Source organism: Lagopus muta, chromosome 10 (assembly GCF_023343835.1).
Source record: "Lagopus muta isolate bLagMut1 chromosome 10, bLagMut1 primary, whole genome shotgun sequence".
NCBI lineage: Eukaryota > Metazoa > Chordata > Aves > Galliformes > Phasianidae > Lagopus > Lagopus muta.
In genome coordinates, this window is record NC_064442.1 from 3655762 (window position 1) to 3680206 (window position 24445).

The 24445-nt window shown below is 42.3% G+C and overlaps 1 protein-coding gene across 2 annotated transcripts in view; it reads left to right on the top strand.

The window, feature by feature from the left end:
- Window positions 1-24445, top strand: part of IGF1R (insulin like growth factor 1 receptor) — a 153123-nt gene that overhangs the window by 96781 nt on the left and 31897 nt on the right. For both annotated transcript variants that reach the window (XM_048956591.1, XM_048956592.1), the window contains exons 3-10: window positions 9412-9724; window positions 12158-12303; window positions 13944-14088; window positions 19174-19388; window positions 21367-21493; window positions 22258-22496; window positions 22634-22801; window positions 22997-23201. In XM_048956591.1, coding sequence (XP_048812548.1) covers window positions 9412-9724; window positions 12158-12303; window positions 13944-14088; window positions 19174-19388; window positions 21367-21493; window positions 22258-22496; window positions 22634-22801; window positions 22997-23201 — 1558 coding nt within the window. The remainder of the gene's footprint in view (window positions 1-9411; window positions 9725-12157; window positions 12304-13943; window positions 14089-19173; window positions 19389-21366; window positions 21494-22257; window positions 22497-22633; window positions 22802-22996; window positions 23202-24445) is intronic.

A 24445-nucleotide genomic window follows, 5' to 3' on the forward strand; every position in this document is an offset into this window, starting at 1 on the left:
CTCAGAGCATTCTGTGATTCTGCAATTTGTATGATCAGTTGTTTTCATTAGGCGTGTGTCAGATCTGCAAATCAGGAGCTATTTCTGTGCCCCACATGTGTTACAGGTGCCTGGCATGTGTTAGATTGGTGCATTCCGAGGCGTTCAGCGTGGTGGAGGCTCACTCTTCTCTCCAGGATTTCTGAACCAATGAAGAGATTTTGATTAAAAGATGATGCCTGGGCAGGTCTTATGACGTCTGTATGAATTACGTTCATATGGATTGCAGGCATGAGGCACTCCTCATTGTAGGGAGCTTTTTTGTCTTATTGTACTGCATTTAGGTGCCTGATACAGTTCCTTCTCCGCTGCTTCTCTAGGTTTTGCAGTATGTGAGTGTTGCTGAACATGCTGTGATCAATGGAGGGTTTCGGATCAGGTTCTGGCTTTTGTTTCCTCCCAGCTGTGAGCAGTCTGTTGGAGTGGGGTTTAGTGCTTGAGGTGTCCATAGTGTTCACTGCGGGAACTGCTCAGCCGAGCACCATAGCGGTCAGAGCAGAGCGGGGCGTTAAGTGTGCATTGCATGGGCTGGGCCAGGCCTGGGTCTGTGCTGCTGCAGATGGGCTATCGGTAGCGTCGATGCACGATCCGGTGCCAGTTAGGCATGTAATTGCACAGAAATGGCCTCTAATACCAGTTTCAAGAGGAGCTGCCAAAACCACAGAGCTGAAGGCCTCTCCCTCTGAGTTCGGCCAATACTGGAATGAAACAGCCCCCAGTTTGTTCCTCCGGGACACAGGCCTGCCTTGTTAGGAAATCGGTGAAGTTTGGGAACCCACAATACCTCACATAGCTCTGTGTACAGTAACAGAGAGTAGAAATAGGGCCATAGGCATGAGCAACCAGACGAGTTATAAATATAGACTACTCTCTCAATTCCAGTTTCGTTAGTCATGGGAGGACAGTGAGAGTTTTATAAACTTATAAGGAATATACAAACAGTTCTGCATTAAAATAACTCTGTATAATTTTTTTAGTGTGTGAAAAGCGTATTCTTTTTTGAGACCATCCATGTAAGTATCTGCTATACACAGTGTGTAGGGATCTGTGTATTTATATGTTCATGTGAATGTGAGTCGAGAGTACAAAAAAAGGTACGAGAGTGGAAAGCTGTAGTTCAGATGTGCCAAATTCAAGTGAAACATAGTGGGAAGTGCTTCCCACTTTTTGTCAGTATCGAAACATGAATCCTGCTTTTTTTCTTTCTTCTTTCCCTTCTCCCCCTCCTTTTAAATTAGTGCCATCCTGTACCTTCTCAAGCTTCAGTACAGCAGAGGCAGCATCTCAGAACTGGCTTTGCTGTAGCCCAGAGTCCCTGTCGGATTCGGCGATACAGCTCACCTTGACTGTCCTTTGTATAAATAAATAAACAAAGCTGTCTGCTACTCCCTAATCTGATCACAAATCCTTACTACGGGAAGGGATTTAGAAAATCAGAGGCAATGTCATTTTTTTCTAGTCATACTAGTAGGAATTCCTCAAAAGCATGTGCTGGTCAGTAAGCATAGGCAGTTGTGCATCCAAGAATCAGCTGTACTTGCCTTTGTGGGCAGCAGCGGTTTGTGTGCCCCTTGTTGTGAGTGGATCGTGTGCTGGCAGTTTCCAGGGGGTGCCGGTTCTCCTCACTCAGGTTGTTTTATGGCTGTGTTGGAAGAAATGAAATAGTTCTGATAGCAGAGAAGGTTTTTTAGAGGTAGCAAAGTGAGCGCAGCCTGGATGAGGCAGTGCCATCGTTCCCTTAGGTTGCATGAAAACACTGGGAAAACCCATCAGAATTGCCTTTTTTTTTTTTTCTTTTTCGAATGCTTTCTAGCTCACAATTGCATTTTGTATGAGAAGACAATGATTTTAGTGCAGATTTCAGGCCGCTTGTGCCCTCTCTGCTGTCCGTGTTGCGTGTAAGTTGAAGTGCATTGCGGGACTCAGTCTGCCTTTGGGTGCTGTGAACTCTGGCACACTGTGTGTTCTGTCTGCGTTTATATTAGAGATTTGGAATGAAGATTATTCATGATTCTTAGGAGCCCAGAGAAGTGCTTACTTTTTGTTTGCTGAGGATCTCAAGAACACAACCCTCATTTACTGTCAGATTTGCTTACACACTCTTGTATTTCAAGAAGTTGTGTAGGCAATATTTTGCCCATCATTTTGAAGATAATTGCCTTTAGTATTGTTTAAAGTGGTGTGATCTTGGTAGGATGACTTCACTTCCAGTGAAGATGTCTGAAGTGATGCTGTACTCAAAGCCTTAATAGTCCCTAATTTAAAACAACTACACTTGGGTTTCTGACAACTTCCTGAGTGTTGGTGTTCTCGTATCTTGTTTTGCACTTGTAGTCCTTCCTGTTTCTCAGGACTGGTGACTTTTTTGCTGTTAACCATCACCATTAAGAGAACTACAAAATTGAGGCCTTTGTGATAATGTTATCAAACCATCTTCTTCCTTTAGAATAGATCTGGAATGTGGAAGTATTCTTCCTCCAGCTGGGATTTTGCCAGAAGACGACTGACCAAGACTCCTTGCTTGCAGTCTATTAATTAAATCGTGTAAAGTTTGTTGCCTTGCACTTGCAGATTAGATCTTGCTTTAAGCAACAGTGCAGGGAACAAAACAACACTCCAATATCTTGGTTGTGAAAGCAAGGAAAGGAAAAAGAACTTGGTTGAGAGGTACTTTAGGGCAGCTTCTCTTTTTCCCTCTGGACTGGGGAAGAGCTGTGCCGCTGCTCTCCTCCACACCATGCTTACATCCCCACTGGTGTTACAGTTATTGTTCCCATCTGCATTCCCTCAGTGGGAAATTCACTCTTTGCCGGGGAAATTTCACTTCTTAGAACAGTATGGTGCTGATCATAAACTTTTCCCAAGCAATTTGCTTACCTGGTGTCTAAGATAAAGTAAAAGTGGTCTTGATGCCTGCTGGGTGCTGTGTGTGCTCCTGAGCTGTGTTTGTTTGTGTACTGAATTCATACTGGCGTGGAAAGGACAAAATGGACTTGTTTTTTTCCTCTTTCTCTCAAGTGCCAGCTGCAGTGATGCCAATCTGAGTTGTGCTGGGCAACATAAGCTGTTTTGAAAGAGAATGCAGTTCGTGCTGCCCGTTCTCATCAATAAGTCGTGTTTATTTGCACCTTCCTGGTCGCTGCTATTACGCACGTTGGAGCAAATGGAGGAATGTACAATCTATTAGTTCCTGTTGACTGTGGTTTAAGGCAGTTGTTTTCTTCACTCGGCTTTCTGTTTGCTCTCATTTCTGTGAGATGTGAGTAGCTGTGGGAGCTTTTAACGGGGCTGATTGCTTCATCTGCAGAAAACCTGAAAGGTTAGTTGGTTTTGCAGTGCCAAACAGTGTCCCTGCATCCTGTAGGCACTCTAAATAAAGCAAACCGAGCACACATCATTATTTATCACAGCTAGGGGAGCCTCAAGGCTGTTTTGAGGGGACTTCTGGGGTGAGGAATGAGTGAGTGATGGTGGAAAGAAGTGGGGAGGGCCACTCGAAGTCCACTGTATCCAGCTGAAATGTGCCTGTTGTTGTTGGCTCTGTTTTCTGATGGGGGCTGTTGTATTCTTTTCAGCTAGGAAGGAGAGCAACAGATATGCTGTGTGTTGGGGGGGCTGCACACCATGCCATGGGCCTCTGGCTCCCCAGGAGCGTGCTGTTTTGCTCCGTGTGCTAGTGTGGCATGCCCTGTTCCAAGGGAGGGAGAGTATTAATTTTGATGAAAACATGTCCCAGGACTCGAGGGCACTGAGTAGCTCACCACAATAGTATGTTCTAGAAGGATATTCATTTTATTGAACAACGAACGTCCTCTGCCTCATGCCTTACCTTGGTGGTCTCTGAGCATCTCCAGGTGCTGTGTGGTGCTGGGCTTCCTTCCTTTGGCCAGTCCCTGCTCTTCTCTTCCGTATCCTTGGCAGCTGCTTTCAGCTGATCCTCTGTGGCATTTGTACCCAGCTTCTGACCTGCATTATGCAGGCTTTTAGCACAGTTTTGAATTTTAGCCACCAAATCCTGGGGAAGGGGGATGTCCAGGTAGATTGCTTGGTCAGTGTTTCATGTGCTTGAAGACTGAGCTGCTGGTGGGCTGATTGCAGGTTGGAAATATCCTCTGAGCCGCAGTTCTGGGTGCTTTGTGGCACCATGCCTTTCGATGAGAGATTATCTCATGTGGTATCTGCGATAAAGTGCAGTGTTGGGGTGCAGGGGATCAAAAAGCTTGGTGTGTAAACCAAGCAAATGTAGCCGAACATCAGCTGGATTTGTACAGTGGGAAGAAAATAATTCACAGAACAACTTCGGAATATTTTCAAGATCCTTGGAAAGGTCTGCCAGATAAAAAGAGGCTGGTAACAAGTAGGATGTAAACATGGAAACACATGGATTTAGTGAAGTCTCTCCAGTCAGATGTAGCTTGCAGGCCAGGCTTAATGCCCTGGTCTTAATTCTTAGTAGAAGTTTGTATAGGATCAGCCAAAAAGTCCAGTGGTGGGAATGACTGTATGTGTGACTGTATGGAATTGTACAAAGAAAGGTGCTGAACACTTTAAATTCACAGTTGTGTTAAAGTGAACCTTTATTGAGATCAGGTTGGTAATTTCAAAATGTGCCACGTTTTTATGTCTTAGCTGCTGGAAGGTACGGAAGTTCTTTGATATGGTAGCTTTTTTTTATTTTAGGATATTTGCCAAAAATGAGATACCAGTTTTAGAGTGCAGGAGAGAATGGAGAGGGAATAATATAACGCACCGTTGTCAGTGTGTTAGTAGTACTTGTTTCTATGGCAATATGAAGATTTTCTACAAGTCATGTAAGCAAGTGGCTTCTTCAGTTCTTTGGAGATGACTTTACCCATATTTCTGTGATCAGAACATGTTACTGCATGTATTTAACATGCGTATTTCCTTCTTGCAGCCTTTATTCTGTAGCTGTTGAATTCCAGCCCTGGCCGTGAATCACTGGACCTGGATTTTCTGAGTAATATCTCCAGTCTCTCCATTCTTACCATATACTGGGCAAAAGAAATCAGGTCTTGTGTAGGCTGTTTGTCCATTTGAAGTCAGCTGTTTGAAAGACCAGACCAAAGTTTAGACCATTAAAATGCAATATTTAAAAAAATCTGTCATGTAGAAGGATTAGCATTCCAAAAATGACCGTTTTTTTTTCTGTCTTTGTGGATAAATTTAGACAGCTAATTTTTTCAGTAGTTGGCTGGGAGGACATCCTCCCTCCCTCTTCTGGTTTCTGCTCAAAGCTGGGTTTTTCCCTTGTCTTTCAGAAATGCTTTATGTGAAGGATGCATTATGAAAGGAGAAAAAAAAAAAAAAAGGAAGGATTGAATATCGTTTCAGAAGGAGAGAAAGAATCTTAAAGAATAATAATAAAATAGTATCCCACACTTGGCAGCCCGGTGCTTGCCCGCGTGCGACTGGCCGGGTGCCAGCCTTGGCAGGGCCGGCTGCCACAGCTTGCCAGAAGTCTTCCTCTCCTGGCCACGCTCCCCTCCATGAGACGGATGGCTCGTTCACCTGATGCTTCTGTTCCAGGGCTGCTGAAGTCCCAGCGTCTTGGAGCTGATAAGAGCACTTTGTCTGTCCAAACTGTGCAATAGCCGTGATGTCAACGCGGGGCCATTTCAGGGAGCTTTCGCTCTGTGTCGCTCCATACAGCACTGAGATAACGTGGCAGAAAGCCTTATTGCCACAGTATGAAGCTGTCCCAAAAGTAGCTGCTGTAAATACAGAGATGATTTGTTTCTTGCCTTTTTTGTTTTGTTTGAGGATTTCCCAACCTGGCTTTTAGTTTGCAATTGCAGTTCAACATCTTGGAGATTTTAATTGAGAGTGATGAGTCTGAGTTGGGTTCTCTTGGAATTCTTCTTGCTTCTTTTAAAGATTTGCATTTATTTTTCCAGTATCTCCTTTCTGTGTGACAGGTCTGGCCGGGCTGCTCAATGAGCAGCTATCTGGAAGTGATATATTTTGCATTTTTGAGTAATCCTATCTTAATAGCATTTGGAAAATCTCTTGAATTGTGTTGACAAGGAGAACTTTCATCTGAAGAAATCAGAGGGAAGGTGAAGCACAGAAGGTCAGAAAATCTACTGCTGTTATTTTTGCTCTGGTAAATTTGATTTGTGGCTTGTGGTATTCTTGTCATGTCATTCTTTGAAGAGCTGCTGATTATTCGGTACTTTCACTCCCTGAAAGTAAACAACGAGGCTCTCTGGTCTAGTCGAGCCACTGCCATCTCTTCAGTAGGATCGTGAAGCTGCGTAAGGGTCTGCTATTCCTAGGTCTTGTTTTGGCTTCTTCCTTCCATGGCTGCACTCCAAGGTCTCTGAAATTTTCCATTATCTTGGTAGCTCCACGTGATGACAATTAAGTATTTCTTGCCCTTGTGGCTGTCAGCAAGGATTTGTTCTTTTTTTCTTGTGTACAGTCATCAGCCTTTCTGATTCAAGGCACTTTCGTACCTAGCAGTTAAATTCTGTCCCAAAATGTCAGCCCACCATTCGCTTATGTTTGTCTGATGTTCCTGCAGACTCAAGTCAACAACTATTCAAATGTAATTCAGTTTTTTGGTTGTTTTTTTTTTGGCAAACTTTCATTTTCAATGTTTTGCTAAGATGTAGCAGCCCAAGTAACACGATTCCTGAGGGAGGGAGAGGGGGAGTAAGGCTGATGTTCTGTAGTGAGGCTTCTGAGCAGGGCTGTCTCAGGGACCTGGCATTTTAGGCAGATAGGACTTCGTGTTGTTCGTTCCGTATCCTGTACACACAAAAGTTCTTGTCCTGCCTCTTCTAAGAAACAGGATGCCCGTATCGTCTTCAGGCTGAGAACTTTGCCAACGTTAGCAACAAGTGAGAAATAGGGTTGAGAGAAAAATGAGGTTGCTGAGCTTTTAAAAAATTATGTGTACAGCATTTTCAGTAGTTGTCGTTCAAATGACTGCCATTAAAACTATTCCTACGCTTTAGAAATCTAGTTCACTGATTACCTTGTTCACGTGAACTCGGATATCCTCCTTTGCTTCACTTTGTGCTTCTGCAGGCAGCAGTCAGCAGATTTACAGAGAGATGCAGGGAATCCTATTTATACACCAGTCTGTTCCTGAATTGCAGAGGCACTAAGGCAGTATGGAAGGCTTTTCCAGGAGTGAAATCATCTCGCTCCTTCTCTACTACGTTCACATGGACACTTAGTGCAGCAGCCTTTGTTTTTTGCAAGTATCTGCCCTGATGGAAACACGCAGTGCTGCTTCAGTAAATCTAGAACTTTGCGGAGGCACGGGGACGTGTGCTGCTTCTTAGTACGGCTCTGAACTGGGAACGTTGCTACTGCACTAACTGGGGGGTGACCCAGAGCAGCAGTCCATCTGCTAGCAAGGCACACTGTTTGTTTGTTTAACTCCTTAGTTGTTGTCGGTGTGGTAGTGCTGTGTACCGGAATGTGCCTTACTGGGTGGTGTATGGGCATGCTTCTCTCCTTTTACACTGATGCAAGTAACCATCAATAAGAGACTTTACACCAATATGCTTTTTTGTTTTTGTTGGTGTGTGATGTAGGTGTTTTTTCCTTCTTCAGAGGAAATCAGGTATACCTGTGCTGTGCATTCTGTAGCAGTCCTCACTCCTGCCATGGGTTTTGGAAGTAGTTCTCCCTATGGAAACTTCCTCATTTGACCTGTTGAGGTGTATTTGTGCTGCCTTCACCTGGTCTGGCAGTTTGGCTAGCAGGATATGCAGCACCACCTCCTGCAGGTTGACTTTCCTCTGCAGAATGTTTCCAGTGGTGATCGTAGAAGCCGGGTTGGTACTTGGATGCCAGCCTTGACTTGCGATTGGCAGCTGGGACTTGTTTTAAAAAGGGGCTGGGGGGAAGTGCAAAATATTGAAGCAAGATCAGTACAAAACCATTTGGATTACAAATGCAGAGTTGTCTGATGTGTGTCTTATGAGTCCATTTGGGGGTGGGCACGGGCTTTTTGTGAGCAACACGTAGATCCTGTTGCAGAGCTGTGAACCATTTTGATTTTTAACGAGCAGAGGAATTGAAGACTTTTCTGGTTTGTTACACCAGTTGAACGAAATTTCCTCTCAGATATTCGTGCTTTGCCACATGGCAGATTTTTGGCAGTCAGGAAGAGGAAGTTGCAGTGTAAAATTTCTTTTGTGGAATTGTTAACAGTATCTTAAAACGTGTTTCCCTGCAGGCTGGGCTCTGTTGCTTCCGTGTGCATTCTGGGACATCAGTTTCTTTGCTGGTCGTATGCTTTTTGCTCCAATAGCTCAGTTAAATGTCTCGTGGTGCTTTGCTTGGATCATCCTGGAGTTGTACTACTGAAATGCTGCTTTACGCTGTTATTATTGGTACTGTTTTTTAGCTAAGTTAGAAAGTGGAAAACAGTCACTTAATGCAAACCAGATTTCCTATCTGTGTTTGTTTACAGAGCCTCTGGCACACAGCTCGCATGGCTAAAGGGCCATACAAAGCTGCAATCAAAATGTTGTTGTTACATAAATATAATGCTGCCACTTCTTTTGATGTAACAATAGTGAGATTGTCTGGTGACGATTCTGCTCTTTGTTCGTTTCTTCCAAGCCGAAATGCTTTCACAGAAAACAAATTTCTCAATAAATTCAATAAATTTGCACCTCCCCTCTTTTTTTTTCTTCTCTTCTCTTTCCTTTTTTTTTTTTTCCTGTACTTTACCTGTTTTGTTCTCCAAACCTGGAATTTTGGGGATAAGGCAGAATTCTGTTACGCTCTTCAGGGAGAAATAGCAGCGCCTCTGATTGCACAGTATTTGATGTTTACCATCTGTACTTTATTAAACCTCATTCTGCATACATAAGCAACATTGGGATGCTACATTGGGGTTGACCTAACCATGTGTGCTATAGTATAGCAGTGCTTTATTGTACAAGTGTAATTAAGTTGTTTAAAGGAGGCTTATTTTCTTGTCAGTAAAGACCAATTTGAAGTGTACAAATGGGAAAGACAAGGAATGCTTAGAAAGACAATAAGTCAGCGCTCAAAAAAAAAACCACCAAGAAATCCCATAATTCTAGGGCTTTGGGATGGGGGAGTATTGAATTGTTTCCATTATCCTTATGTTGTTCTTCTTTTCAAAGCTGCATTATTTCATTGGCTCATGTTATGAATTTCATCTGCAAAAAAAGATATTTTCAGGCAACTGAAACAGGAAAAAAATAGTCAGTGCAGTCAGTTTTAAAGGAATTGACTCTTCTGCAGAGCTTCCCTAGAGCCCAGGCAATGAAGACGTAGATTTGTGCCGATTGGGGTTTTTCTATAATACCATTCCCCTTACTTCACAGCAACTCAGATCCCTCGCCTTCTTTCTTGCAGTGTGCCCCAGCTCATGTGGCAAGAGAGCCTGCACAGACCAGAACGAGTGTTGCCATCCTGAGTGCCTGGGGAGCTGCACAGCACCCGACAACAACACTGCTTGCGTGGCCTGTCGCAACTACTACTACGAAGGGGTCTGCATGCCCACCTGCCCTCCCAACACCTACAAGTTCGAGGGTTGGCGCTGCGTGACCAAGGAGTTCTGCTCCAAAGTCCCTGCCACTGAAACAAGTGAATACGAGAGGTTTGTGATTCACAACGATGAGTGCATGGCAGAGTGCCCCTCTGGATTCATACGCAATGGGAGCCAAAGGTAATGCAACTTTCTTCAAGTCCGACACAGTTAGCATGTTTATTCCTCCCTCCCTACTCTGTGGTAGCCTTGTGATGCAAGTTGCTTTTGGTGGAAGAAGTGTTTTGGAATTTCATCACTTCTCAGTAAAGGCTTGCTCAGACATCATTTTAGAAGTCTAATTATGGCCTGTGCACATCAGTTCATGCTGCTTGTTCTGAAAGACTTCAGGAGGTCAGAACAGTGCAAACCCAGGTTTTGAACAAAAGAAAGTGAGAGCCAAGGAAGACAGGGCTGGAGATTGGCAGATTACCGTTGTCACACTCACAGCAAGCTAGGAGCTGTCTTGTTTCACATGTTATTTGCTTTATGTATACTTACATTTTAGACATGTGTTCTTTAGTAACTTTATTTCCTTTTTTTCACTCTTTCCAGAAAATAGCAATGATGTTTTAGAAGAGAACAATGGTAAAATTGGTTACAAAAATGATGCAGATAACATTACACAGAATAAATTTCTGGAAGGATGTAACTCACCTCCACTTATTTCATTCTGACAGTTGGACTGATGTGTACTGAACACTTGCTTATTTTACATAGGGTTAAGCTAACAGCTTCAGTTGCCTGCTGACCCAAACCTCTATAAATAAGGGAGGGTGCTTCAGTGCTATGCTAAACAGATGCCCTTTTAAGTTGCTGTAAGATACAGGTTTTTGGAAAGATGGTTGTGATGGTACCTGCACTGGCTGTGTGTCTGTGCACGGCATTCATCTGTTCACTCAAGCAGCAAGGCAGTCCCTGGTTCACATTAGGTTGTAAGCAACTTAACACTGTGTTTGCTCAAAGCCCAGTATTCACCAGAGAAATCTTTCACTTATCTACCTGAGGTTGTAGTCCCAGCTGTTTGAGCTGCTTACACTGAAGTGCATGACAGTTCTATCTTATCTCAGTGTAGCGCTCAGCTGTGGAGATTGAAAGGAGCTGTAACCCAAGGCCAGAGAATGTTTTCTTCCCCAGAGGTGATGTTAACAAATAGTTGCAAATGGAAAGCATTTCCCGCATTCTTTGTACATTTAGTTGAATGCCTCTTGCTTGTGTCTGTAGCTTTTAGTGGTCTGTGGCATGCTACAGTGCAGGATTTTGAAATAGGACCTTACCAGTAAGAAAAGGAAGCTTCCTTCGTTATACTGTGCACACGAAAAATGGCTGCTATCAATTTACATGTTTCTTTAAGCCTTAGAAGAAAGTGGACTCAGTTTCTTTTTAAGGTAATAAATAATAAGTCTGTGGTCATCACTGTTGGCATCAAAAGCTTTTGTCTTTGGAGCTCTTTCTCTTCCCTGTTTTTCCCCTCTAAAGCAATAATGTAGGGTGAGTGGTAATGAAATTCAATTTATTCCAATATTTTCATTAGTGAGATCAAAAACAAATTTGCATCAGGAAATTTGTACCAGGAGTGATCAGAAGGCATGTTTTTTCCACATGTGTTTAATGGCACAGTCTATAGGAAGCTGCAGTAGCCAAAGGCTAGGCTAGCCTGCAATCTTGCTCCTTGAGTTTGGCCTGTTAAAATGTTTATAGATGTCTGTGAGTATGGGAAGCAGGACACATCAGCCTGACAGTCAGGTTTCTCTGAGTTAGGCTATGCCTGTCTTGATGTTTTATGGTCACAGGTGTACCTGTTCTTTCTTAATTTGTGTAATCCATTTTGGATCTGTTTAGACTTCTTGTCTGCCTCTCCCAGTCCTTTGCAGTGAGTTACACAAATTAGTTTTGTCTTGCATGAAGGTGCATCTTTTTGTTTGTTTGAACTTGCTACTTTAATACCTCTGACGCTATAAGAAACAGTGACTAATTCACTGCTCACTTTCTCTGTGTCACTCAGGACTGTATACACCCAGAGCTGTCTTTCCCAGGTTAAAACACTCGGGTTGGTCTTGAAATGCTGGTTTGAGGACATGGAGAAAGAAAACTTCATAGAATTTGTAACAGTACTTGCCCATCTCCAGTTCCTAGCTGGCCTATTTTTGGAGGTTAAGTCTAAATTAGCTCAAAACTTCAATAGCACTTGATGCTTGTGTAGGTTAGAAGGGTCATCTTTGTGGTTATAATGAAGTTGGAGTAAATGAAATGGTGGTGTTTTTTACCTGAAGTGCCTTCTGCTCAGGGTAACAGAGCCTTTAAGAAACTGGCGAGCAGCAGGTAGGAGTCCATTCCATTGCTCCCATGTTGCTGTGGACAGGAGGTGTGATGTGCCAGCCTCTCTTGGGTCCTACAAGTGTGTTGTTATGCTTACCTATAAGTCTCTGCACTAGTGTGGTAACTCTCATTGTGGGCTGATGCATTTTCCTGAGCTTCATATGGAAATGTCCTTCAAAATGAAATTGAAAGCAGTCTGTGGAATCTGAGCTGTGTATCACTGCTTATTTTCTGTTTCCTTTTCTTTCCAAACAGTATGTTCTGCAGCCCTTGTGAGGGGCCTTGCCCCAAAATTTGTGAGGATGGGAAAACGAAGACCATTGACTCTGTCACATCAGCACAAATGTTGCAGGGATGCACGATTCTCAAGGGCAATTTGCTGATCAACATCCGTCGTGGAAGTAAGTGACTTCCCTGCCTTTACAAACCTCTGATGAGACTGCTTTTAATATTTTTCTTTTGTCAGCGTAATAACAGGAACATAAAAAAGCCATGACTTGTTTGTTTTCCTGTCAGATAGCAGTGCTCCTGTTTGGGTTGGCCCACTTGTAGCACCATTCTCCAATGTGCAGATGGAATAGGTAGTCAGCTACCAACCATGAAGCAGGGAAAGCTGGTATTTTCTACAGCTTTTCTCAGCAGGGCAAGGAACCAGGAGGCACCAGGACTAGGAAGGGAGATGAGAAATAGTCCCAGAGGAGTAATAAAGCCTTAACAAAGTGAAAAAGTGGAAAGTCCTTGTATCTGGGTAGGTAAATAAGAGGGAGTGGCACTGGAAGATGGAATAGCCTCAGTTTCTAAGGTAGGAGGTGTCGTCTTGCTAAAATTTGCAATCAGTTGCTCCAGAAGCTCATACAAAGCCCAGCACTGTGCCTTTGGATGGTCATCCTTAGTGAGCTGGCCAGTCTTTGTTGCATGTCTTGAACAAGCTCTGGATTAAATTTGTCAGGGATGTCATTAGTTGGTCAGGGAAGTGCTGAGAGTTGGTGAGCTTTTAAAGAAATACACAGTAAAAATTGCTGTTAGTTTTTGTTGGAAGTCTGTCTCTGTATGGAAGGGGCTTTTTGCTTTTTCATGAATATGGTTGGAACCTTCAGATATATTTGATTCCCTTCCTTCTGCTTAATAAAAATTATGGGGTTTAGAAAAACAGCAGTATGTGCATTACTTCACTCGTGGTTCCATTGTTGCTAGTAAGAGTCTGCATCAGGAGAGATTTTCAGTATAACTGGAGCAAATACGTGCAGAGGGGGGATGTTGTGGCTTACTTATTATCTAAGTGTGTTGAAGTTCGTGACTCCACACAAGGACTGCAATCCTTGAGCCTGGTGAAGGGTGAAGGGTGGGATTTTGCAGAGCTTGGAAAGGACAGTTCACGTCCTAGGGAAATGGAGTGCTGAAGGTTGGAGCTAGCTCTGAAGAAGTTTAAATAAGTTAGTGTGGAAAATCACTAGTGTGATGCTGCACAGAGCATGGTCTGTGGCATGAGGACATCCTTATAGTTTTGTCTTCCTTGTTCCATGGAGTTCCAAGTTTGATGGGCAGAGTTTTCTAAGCCACCAAAATCAGTGTTTTATGCCCCATTGGAGACCATTAGCACACTTCTCTACCTCCTCACATTTGTCTTCAGTCTCATTCTCCATTCTCCAGTGGTGGTTTCTGCCTGAGCCTTGCTCTGGACCTGAAGAGCAATTCCATTCCCAGGATGTATGCATTTACACAAGGGTCTTCAGCTTGGCCAGAACACTGGCTCAGTATTTGGTGCTGTCTTCAGAGCACAGTGTCTGGGGAAGAAACATATATAACAATACGGAAAAGCAAGAGTGTCTTCACTGCGTTGCTCTGCCTTGGTTTTTGTCCTCCAGCCATCTGTCTGCTCAGTTAACTGCCACTTCAGGAGGAATACCATTGTCTGTCATTTTCAAAAGCAACAAATGCAGACTAAAATGCAAACTTTTACTAAAACGGTGCTGAGTAAAGTAGAATATTGAATAGAGTTATGGATTTTAGAATAATAAAACCCTGTTTTTTCTTAATTTAGATAACATAGCTTCAGAACTGGAGAATTTCATGGGTCTGATTGAGACAGTGACAGGATATGTGAAGATTCGCCATTCCCATGCACTGGTTTCTCTGTCTTTCTTGAAGAACCTGCGGTATATTTTGGGAGAGGAACAGGTGGATGGGTAAGTGTTTATACATTTGTAGGTGCAATTTAACTTTTAACACAAAGCCACAAGAGGCTGAGTCTCTTAATGAACATTCGTGTACTGTTACACAATTATCTCTTCTACTAATACCTGGTAATACATTTCACTAATGGGGATTGCACTGGAAGAGACTCCACTGGTATGAATTAGTTTGTAAGTTGTGATTGTTTGCAGTCCCTTAAAATGTTAACATTAAATTAATTGTCTATCAAGCAGAAAGTAGCTTGGTCAGGAAGAGTAAATTTGATCCCCCAGAAATGGTTGCTGTGGGTTATTCTGTTTCTGTAATGCATATACGATGTGTGATACTTTTGCTGCTCCGCAGTTACAGTTGTATGCAGCTCCTGTTTCTCTATGATGGCATAGGTAGCAGAAACAAAAGCTTTCAACCTCCACAGAACTTGCAGTGCTCAGGTTTGTTGATGTTCCTTCAGCAAGCTGTGTTTCTCCTTCTCTCCCTGAATCAAGTTTCAGTTCAAGTTTAAACCAATATTCTGTGGGAAAAGTTAAGTCTCTGTCAGTAATGAGAGAATTATTAAACAAAGAATTTTATAATTGTATAGGAAAAGGTAGTGGGAAGGTCATGGGAAAGGTTGCTTATGCCTGGTTTATCTGCCCTGACAGGATAAAGTTACAGCATGAGAGATTCTTCTCAACTTCCCTGCTTCTGTCAGACTAGTCTTTGGTCAGCCTTAAATTCTTCAAATTCCATCATCTGACAGAGCAAGTTAAAGGGCAGCTCTTCATCTTGCACTTGCAAAACACAGGTTTTTTTTCAGTAAGATTGTTTGTTCTATGGAAAAGCTTGTTTCTAATTGCAAATCCTAGAGGCTTGTCACTCTGAGCACATTCAGCCACGCATGATGCTCTGTGCTCTAACAGATACTCCAGTTATCTGTTTGTCTTTTCTCCTACCTCTCTTCTCCCTCTCTTGCACTCCTTAAATTTGAGTTCAGCTTTGAGGTTTAAGTAGTATATATTGCTGTTACCTTGGATGTCGGTAAGCAGAGCTTACCAGCAGAGCTGATATGAAGAGGAATGACAGGCTTTAAAATCTGATTCCCAACTAGAAAAGGAAATGGTGCAGCTTTGAAGAGGAAAATAGGGCTGAGGGAAGTTAGGAAGTGGCTCCATTTGCATACTGATGTCAGGGGCGCTTTGCCTGGAGAATGCCTAGCGTAATTTAGGCATTGCCACAATCTAAATAACATTTCCAAAAATATTTAGATGAAAGTAGACACCTGGCAAGGAAGAAGTGAGCTTGAAGTAGGACTTTGGCAGAGCTGTGAACATCAGGGAGCGGGGCAGTCCTGGAGGGAAGTACCGTTGTACTCAGACAGTAGTTTATGGGAGTGCTGCCTTCAGGGGTGAGAAGGAGGTTAAATTAAGAACCATTATGGGAGTTGTTCATTACATGACTGACCCTGTTGCACTGTTGTTTTTTTTTTTTATTGAACAGGAGTAGCAAAACAGTACTTCAGTATTTCTTCCTTACTCAGTCGCTGTTGCCTGCCTTGTTTGTTACAGAACGTGGGAAGATTATAGGGAATTTAATTTCTGCAGTTGTTTTCAGGATGTTCATTACCTCTCTTGAACACCACATCAGTAGGGAATGCATTCCCATAACAAAAAAAAATCCCCCTCTGTGTATAGGGAAACTGAACTGGAGATGCGCTGGAAGGGTCTCTGTGTTCCCTGCAGGATTTTCATTCATAGTCTGGTGCTGGTTCTGCCTGACCATCCTGTCCTCTGCTGAGTGCTGTGTGCTCATTTCTGCCGCGTGAGTGAGTGGCACTTGGGCAGCACTTCTTCAAGTGTTGGGTACCTGGAACACAAGTAATTTGTGGCCTTAAGGAGAAGTGAGAAGACGATGGCCAGGGCACAACTGCTCCCTGTCACGTTGTTGTGTACATATTTGGCTTTGTTACCATCAGGTTCTCTTCAGTGATCAGGGCCACATAGGTGTGGAATGCATGCCAAGTTAATAGGCAGCTTCTTAGCTGATGTTTTGTATGTGTAAAGCAGTAAGCATTTTCCTTTTTGCTCTCATATTGGTTGATGTTCCAGCTGGCCTAGCGGGATTTCTTTTTCTCTTCATTGTAGCACTGAGAGATGAACAGCTTTTCTGTGTGTCTTACAGGTCACTTACAGGTCACTGTCTTACAGGCAGACTCTGTCTGCCACTAGTCTGGTCTTCTGTAGCCAGCATATCCATTGCAGCCATTCACAGTCCTTTACCAGTTCTTGTTCCCATTTTGGTGCAAGTCACTTCTTTACACATTGTGTTAACCCCTTCAGCAGCAAACTTATCTGGTCATTACTTTCTTCCCAGAGCTTTTGGTGTCATATATGCTGTGAATGGGGATAAAAGGTGATTGAAAGCTTGTTATGTAGAACTCTTCTTTACCAGTATCTCCTCTCGCTGTAGGTGTAGTGTTCTGCATCATTGCTTTATGCTGTGTGCATGTGGATAGATGCAGCACTGTGTGCAGATACAGTGTGAAACAGGTTTCTGATGAATGCAGTCAATAATTAAGTAGCTCTGGGTGCTCTGCAGTTGGGGTTTGCGTCACCTTGTGGGAATGCTCTCCTGTGGGCGTGTGGGTTATGCAGGTTGACTTGAGGCTCTTTATGGCACAGCCTGGCACCAGATGTGCCTCCAGCTCCTGTTCAGAGGTTCAGCCTGTCCTTCAAGTCATGGTCTCCAGTCATTTACACTGATAGTCTCTCAAGGGTTTGAGTAGCAGTGCTTTGTTTTCCTACACCGAATCTTCTATTCTTTCCATGCTATCTTGCTTGAAATCTCTATTTTTTCCACAGCTGTTGGAGTCAGTGTCTGATATAATCATTATTTACAACCCAAGCCCTAAGTGCCCTCCCATTGCCCGCTGCTCCACTTTCTGAGCCGTGCAGCACTGCACCTCTCCTGTGCCTGGATCCGGGTTTAGCATTCCAGATTTGGTTTCCTTGGCACTTTGTGTGGTGCCAGAATAACTTCCACTAATTTATAGTCACAGTGTATATAGGATCCCTTTGGACTTGTTTGCCTCGCCTCAGACTGCTGCTCAAACTTATGTGGATGCCTCTAGAAGCACAATCCATAGAAATCCCAGACTGTCCCAGTCAGCGTGCAGTTGTGTAAAGCACCCATGTGTACTTGATTTGCCCCGTTTATTCGACTCTTGAAATGCAAGTTATTTGTCATGCTTCAGTACAAGAATTATCTCTTGTGTCTGAAGCATTATTGCCACAGTTGTGAGCAGGAGACAGGTAGGCTGTTATTAAATATTTAAGATGGTTTCTGTACCCATAGAGCCACACCTGTTTATTGCATTAAATCTGAGTCCAGCTTTTTGGGTCTTTGCTGAAAAGCTTAGTTGCCGTTGCTTAATCACACAGCTAATTATAGTGAAGTGTCATCTTCTGAGCAGTGCACAAGGAGCTGCAGGGATTTTAGTCATCTGTAACAAATAAACACACTTTCCAGTGGTATCTGTTGAATCTCACATGCAGGGTAACACCACTGTTTTCTCCTGGCAAGAAGCATTTGACATGCAAGTATGTACTCCCTTTTCAACTGTTAGTCACCAGAGCGCATTCTTCTCAGCATCCTACTGCAATGGTTCCAGTGTATCACTTTTCTTAGTGCCCAAGCCCTGGATATTTAGGGGGCACTTGGAAATAGGACAGAGCCCTTCTCTTTCACATCGCTCTCAAAATACTCTGAGCATTTTGGTGTGTCATGAGAAACTGCAGCTGTGTTCTGTGCAGGCTGCAACCAGAGTGCATTCTCACTGCAGGTTGGGTGAGGGAGGAATGAATGCTAAATTTTAGTTGAAACAGTGGAAAGAAAACCATAAATGAGTCTCTAGTGTGCCAGCTTCTTGTGAGCAGAGTGGTTTGTCTGCCATGTTATTCTGGCTAACTCTGACTGCAGTTGAAAGGATGCGTAGGATTTGTAACTTTAACTGTGCTGATGGGAGCTTACCGAGGTAAAATGACATGCACAGGTTGCAGGAATTTATCATGCTGATAATCGATTACATGTTGATGTCTACCAACTTCTGTTGGTAGGACGTCCCAAAAATAACGTAATAAATACTGACAGAATAGGTTCTTTTGATTTAAATCCATCAGCAAACCTTTAACTCATTTCCTAATTGTGCATTCCTGTCTCTGTCATCCCAAAATGTGTTTTTGCAGGTGTTGTCTTGCTGCTGGTGTGCAGCCTGTTGTCTTGCTTTGGCTGCACCTGTTTTTTTCAGTTCAGCACAATTGAGTGGCACCAGGAATTTCTTCTTACTGTGTGATAGGATTTACAGAAACAACTTTGCATCTAATGTCTGTGGAAATAAAGGATGCTCATGTTTTTCCCCTGCTGTGCTTCGGGAATGGGCTCAGCACATGCTGCCACAGCCTGTGTTATTAGCTCTGCACTTTGAAGTGTGGGTCCTGTGCTGTGCAGTCCGTGCAACTCTTCTCTGTCAGTTTTGATGTATAGGCACAACTGTACTTGGCACAGCGCAGGAAGCCTCTACTGGGCCAAAAGGTAAACTAAGACACAGAGGCAAGGAAGCTTCACTATGCAAACTCTTGCAGTTGCTTTTGTAAACATAAGCAAGACAGCTGTGTTCACCATTTTATTTATTGTCAGAACTGCAGCTTGCTTTCCTTCCCATAAGGTATACAAGGTCATTACTTCCTATCTGGCACAAAAAGGAAAATCTATTGTAGAGATCTGCCGTCCAGAGGACATGAATTTGTATTCCTTCCAGCAGCTTGCATATTCATCCATGATTAAAACATATGTTGGAGCAGGCTTTACACAATGTGGTGTCAGCCTTGGGGTCCTCTGTTAGTCATTTGCCTGCCCTCTGACCAAAGTGAGCAGTCAGAAAAACGTGCTCCATGGGAGAGAAGAAAATCATTTACTCTGCTGAATACCGATTTAAATTAATGAGAGGAAGTACAGAATTTTAAAGTTTGCGTATATGAAGATGTTCTTCATGGGAATTGGTGATGAATTAAAACTGATGTTTTCCTTCAAAAACTTTCTTCTAGGAATTATTCTTTTTATGTGCTTGATAACCACAATCTGCAGCAGCTGTGGGACTGGAACCATCACAATTTGACGATCAAGGAGGGGAAAATGTACTTTGCGTTTAATCCTAAGTTGTGCGTTTCTGAGATCTACCGTATGGAGGAAGTTTCAGGAACCAAAGGGCGACAGAGCAAAGGAGATATAAATCCGAGGAACAATGGGGAGAGAGCCTCTTGTAAGTTTCAAAACAAAATAAAAAGCCATTCACCACATGGCCTTGTTATTGACTGTTACAACATGTAGAGGTTAGAAACTATGCTAGGCTTTCAGTCATTCTGCTTGATTGTTTTGTGCAAATGTAGCTGAAAGTCTGTTTGTATTGGTGGAAAACTGTGGTTACATAGTCACTGCATTATCTATAAAAACTGATAAAGAAACCTGCCTTCAGAATACTTTTTTGTAACAACAGCATCCTATATCAACAGGAACAGAGTTGGTAAAATCTTGGGTTTTGGTATGGCCAATGAAGAGCAGTTGCTCTGTTTCCTTTGCAGATTTACATAATTATTGGTATTTTTCTCTCTGAGATGTATATACTCTTTTTGTTATTAAGGAAGCTGCCTACATAACAATTTCACAGACTCTAAAATACCTTTTGTGCTACTTCTGAGATTCTTTTCAGCTCCTGCCAAATATTGCATTTTGTTACTAGAAGAGCTTGTTGCACACTCCATTTTTTTGTGCTTTATTTTTCAGATTGCTTTTGATTTGCAAACTATTTTTAGTGTCCTACAGTGTGCTTAAACTTCAGTGTCTGTATTTAATTTTGGATTCTGCAATGTTCTTGATGTCAAAGTTATTGGAAAGTCCTGTGTAGGCTTTGTGGAGTTCACATAAGGTCTCCAGGTGTAACCAACACATTTACAAGCAATCTCTCTTGTAGGAATTAAGAAGACAGAATGCTTACAGTTTTGACCTCGCACTCAGACTCTTAGAACTGATGGTGCATTTTTCTTTGGTCTGTTTGTGGTGCTCTTGGAGCTGAGTAAATTAAAACGTATCCTGTGTATAAGTCAAGTCCCCTTGTTCAGGATGGTATTCACAAAACTAGGGCACGTACTCTGCTGAATGTCTCTTTAGGCACGATGCATAAATGCAGATGGCATAGATCCTTGTTGTAAGTACACTCCATTCTTTGCACATTCAATAAAGCAAAGGCTTGCAGTCCTGGAGGAGTTACAGACACACAGTCAGTCCTTACTACCACTGAGGCAAGTGCCAGCCTCTGCCTGTTTAAAAAAAACACAAAACGTTACAGAAAGCTTTCTGACTCTGAAAAGGGGAAAAGAATCAACAAAAGCTAAACTGCCTTTGAAAAGATAGCACCAACAGTGCCAGTGTACATGAGGGTGAAACCCCCTTTATTTTTGGAGACTTGTATGAAACATTAGAAACTGCCACACAGTTGATGCTTACAACTCAGTTTCTTCATCCAAGTATTAAGTTTTTAAAATGCTATTTTATTTTGGATTGGAAAACTCTGACTTGGTAGTGGGAAGCCACTCATTTCAAAGCTGACAACTTCCATCCAGCTCTGTTCAGAAGAGGAGCTGGAAGCTGCTGCCATCAAATGGTTGTGCAGTATATGATCTGAGTTTTGGAGGTTTTGGTCCAGCCTGTAATGACTAGGAATATAAACTTCTTTCTCCTTTCTATCTTGTTTATTCTTCTGAAAAACGAGTTGTAATTGCCTAAAACTGTCTCAGAAAGTGAGAATATGGAGGCCACTTACATCTCTGCCTTTGCATTGCAATTGGATGGTGAATTTAGTGCTATTAAACCCATCCTGTGAATAAACAGGACTTCGATTTCTCATTCAGGGAAAGGCTGAAGTAGTTTTTAAGAGCTTCTGGTGGTGCACTAAAAGGAAATGCGCTTCAAAAAATAAAAACCCTAAAGAACAAGTAGCTTCAGTATACACTGCAGTGATTGCCAAGGCCAGGCCAGTGCTTACCCCTAAGCACTCGAAATATGGTACGATGAAATACTACGGTATAAGGAAACAAAGGCTGCCTGCATATTGTGCTATCATAGGCATTGCAGGAAAGACTAATTAGCAAAAACTGGTACATTAGCAAAAGCAATAACTGTTAAGCTAAACAATCAGGCAGTACAGTGATGACTCAGCCCTGTGATGTCTTTCTGTGTTGCAGGTGAAAGCCACATTCTGCGTTTTGTTTCCAACACAACATTGAAGAATCGGATTAAGCTGACGTGGGAACGGTATCGCCCTCCAGATTACAGAGATCTCATTAGCTTCACTGTTTACTACAAAGAAGCGTGAGTAGATATCTTCAGAGACTAATGGAGACAGTCAAGGGATAGTAGGCAGTTTTCTTCCGACTGTCATTTTACTGAGACAAGATAGTCAGCAAAACTCCTTCAGGTAGTTCCTACTTCACAGTTTACATATTTCATTCAGTTTACGTAATTCATTCTCACATCCTGCCTTCATTTGCTTTCTATACTTGGTTGAGTAAAAAAACCCTTTAAAATGAGGATTATATTGCCTGAAGACTATAAATGGATTCCAAATCCGTTGGGTGGTTTCAAATTTGGGAAAATGAGTTGGATGGCTTCAGTATTCTCAGGGCACTAATTTGGAGCTAAGTTGTACTGTTGTTTCTGCTGAGATATTCTGTAATCATAGCTCCAAGAGGACGTCACGTATCAGGAGTTTTACCTGCCACCTCGATGACTTGTCTTACTCAGTATTTGAAGTTATTTAGGTTTCTCAACCTCATTAATTTTCTGCATTAGTATCTCTTGAAGTAGGAAGCAGTTACTGGAGGGAGCATAATTTCTTCAGAGATCTATTTACCTTTGCATATCTTTGTAAGAGCTCAGATTTAAAGTAGTCAAAATACAAATGAATACATTAGTAACTCTGTAAGCAGTTGGGGGGGTGGGGTGAAGGGGAGGTTCAGAATGGTGTTAGGTGCAAGGCTAAGGTGAGACAAATTGAAGTAAGGTACTTGCATAAGTGTGTGATAGTTTTTAGGAGAAAATAAATATCTTGCACTTTTTTTCCCCCAATGTTTCAGGCCGTTCAAAAATGTGACAGAGTATGATGGACAGGATGCGTGCGGCTCCAATAGCTGGAATATGGTCGATGTTGACCTGCCACCGAACAAGGAGAATGACCCTGGAATTTTACTGCAGGGATTAAAACCTTGGACTCAGTACGCGATTTATGTCAAGGCTGTTACCCTCACAATGATGGAAAACCATCACATTCATGGAGCAAAAAGTGAAATTGTGTATATACGAACCAATGCTGCAGGTAAGATCCTCGTCTCTTGGTGAAGAGTTGATAAGACTTTAGGTATGCTTATTATCTGGGATTTACTTCAAAAGCATCCAAATACACTGTAGTATGTGCTGGGTTTAAAATGCCTTCATTTTCTTTTTCCCTGCCAGTGCCATCTATTCCCTTGGATGTTATTTCAGCATCCAACTCCTCTTCACAGCTGATTGTCAAATGGAATCCTCCCTCTCTTCCCAATGGCAACCTCTCATATTATATTGTACGATGGCAGCAGCAACCTCAGGACAGTTACCTTTACAGACACAATTATTGCTCCAAAGGTAGGCTAACTGAGCATAGTTTTGAAATGCCAGTAACTCTTACCTGTCAGGGTAGATTACAAGGTCTAAAGCTTGTGCCATGCTTCACAGTACTTTTGTGAATAACTACAAGTATACAGGAATGTGTAAATGTGAATAGTTAACGTGTTTATAACACAGAGAGAAAAGCAATAAGCTGCCTTTTTTTCTTTTAAGATAAAGTCCCAATTCGAAGATATGCTGATGGGACCATTGATACAGAAGAAGCTACTGAACCCACCAAGCCAGAGGGCTGTGGGGGAGAAAAAGGACCTTGTTGTGCTTGTCCCAAGACAGAGGCAGAAAAACAAGCTGAGAAGGAGGAAGCAGAGTACCGGAAAGTCTTTGAGAACTTCCTTCACAACTCCATCTTTGTCCCCAGGTAATGGTCTTCAGCTCATTGCATTTTTTTAAAAGATATTTCCTAGAGCTCAGGCTTCCTGAATGAGAAAGAATATGTAGGTAATACCTAAAATGTGTCAGTGTTGTTTCTCAGTATATGTGAGACAGTCTGCAGTCTTTTTACTTTGCGGTTTCTCTTAGTTGCAGGTTTTCAACCCACTCTCTCAATTTTAGCTAGTAGTGAGAGTTCTTACCTGTATTGTTCAAAGACTTCAGTGATGGCTTATTTTCAGAGTCAAGAGTCACCTGAGCAGCTCTTTGTCTCTGAGAGTTTCAGAGATGAGCAACACGTGGCAAATGAAGGATTTCAAATGTAATCTTTAAATAGCCATTTAAGTGCTTGTGTTCCCAATCTGAAGATTTATTTGGCTTTGAAATTTGCAGACACATTCACCTTGCAGAAATGAAACTGGTCTTGCTTTCTCACTGCTCTTATTATAGTAGCCATACTGGTTTCCTGGGTCTATCCTGCATAGAAGTATTTAACGTACCCACTCTTCTATTTCTGTTATAAACATTACTGCTTCCACACCACACGGAATGGTAATTTTTGCTACACCCTGGAATAGATACTACTGAATGAATTGATGATTTTGATCCTTGAGTTTCTTATTTATCTTTTATGTAAGCTGGTCTTTGGGTAATTGGACCCTGGAGCCTAGCACACGGTATGCAGCTGTTTAACATGTTACAGTTTCTGTAAGGAATCAGTTTTCAATCATGCATGCTATCCATTGTCACTGTTGACAGGTTAAGTTTATGTTCAAGCTCTGTGTTTGAGTACTCTGAAGTGTTGCTCATTGAAACTGGGTTATATTACTCTCCAGTATAATTTTTTCTCTTTTTTTTTGGAACTTTTATTTCAAGGCAGTTTTAGATTGGCCTGTTTGGTTTTGGGACAGTATTTGCAGCTCTTCTTAGCTTTGTCTGAAAAAATGAGGAAATAAGTACTGTCTTTCTTTGGAGGTGCTAAATACTGTGCCTGAGCTTTGGCTGGTTCACGTTTAGTGTTTGTGGGTGAATTTATGCAGTGTTTTGTTGCTGATGAAGGTAAGGTAGCAGCCACCATGACTGCCCAGGTCCCCCTGTGCAATGTGAGATGGTACAAATGTGAGCTTATTTTGGATTTTATGAAATAGGAAGGAGTTTTGAAAGGCATTTTTAAGTTATAAACTACCTGAAAATCTATCAAAGCAGCATTTACAAAAGATTATTTTTATTTCA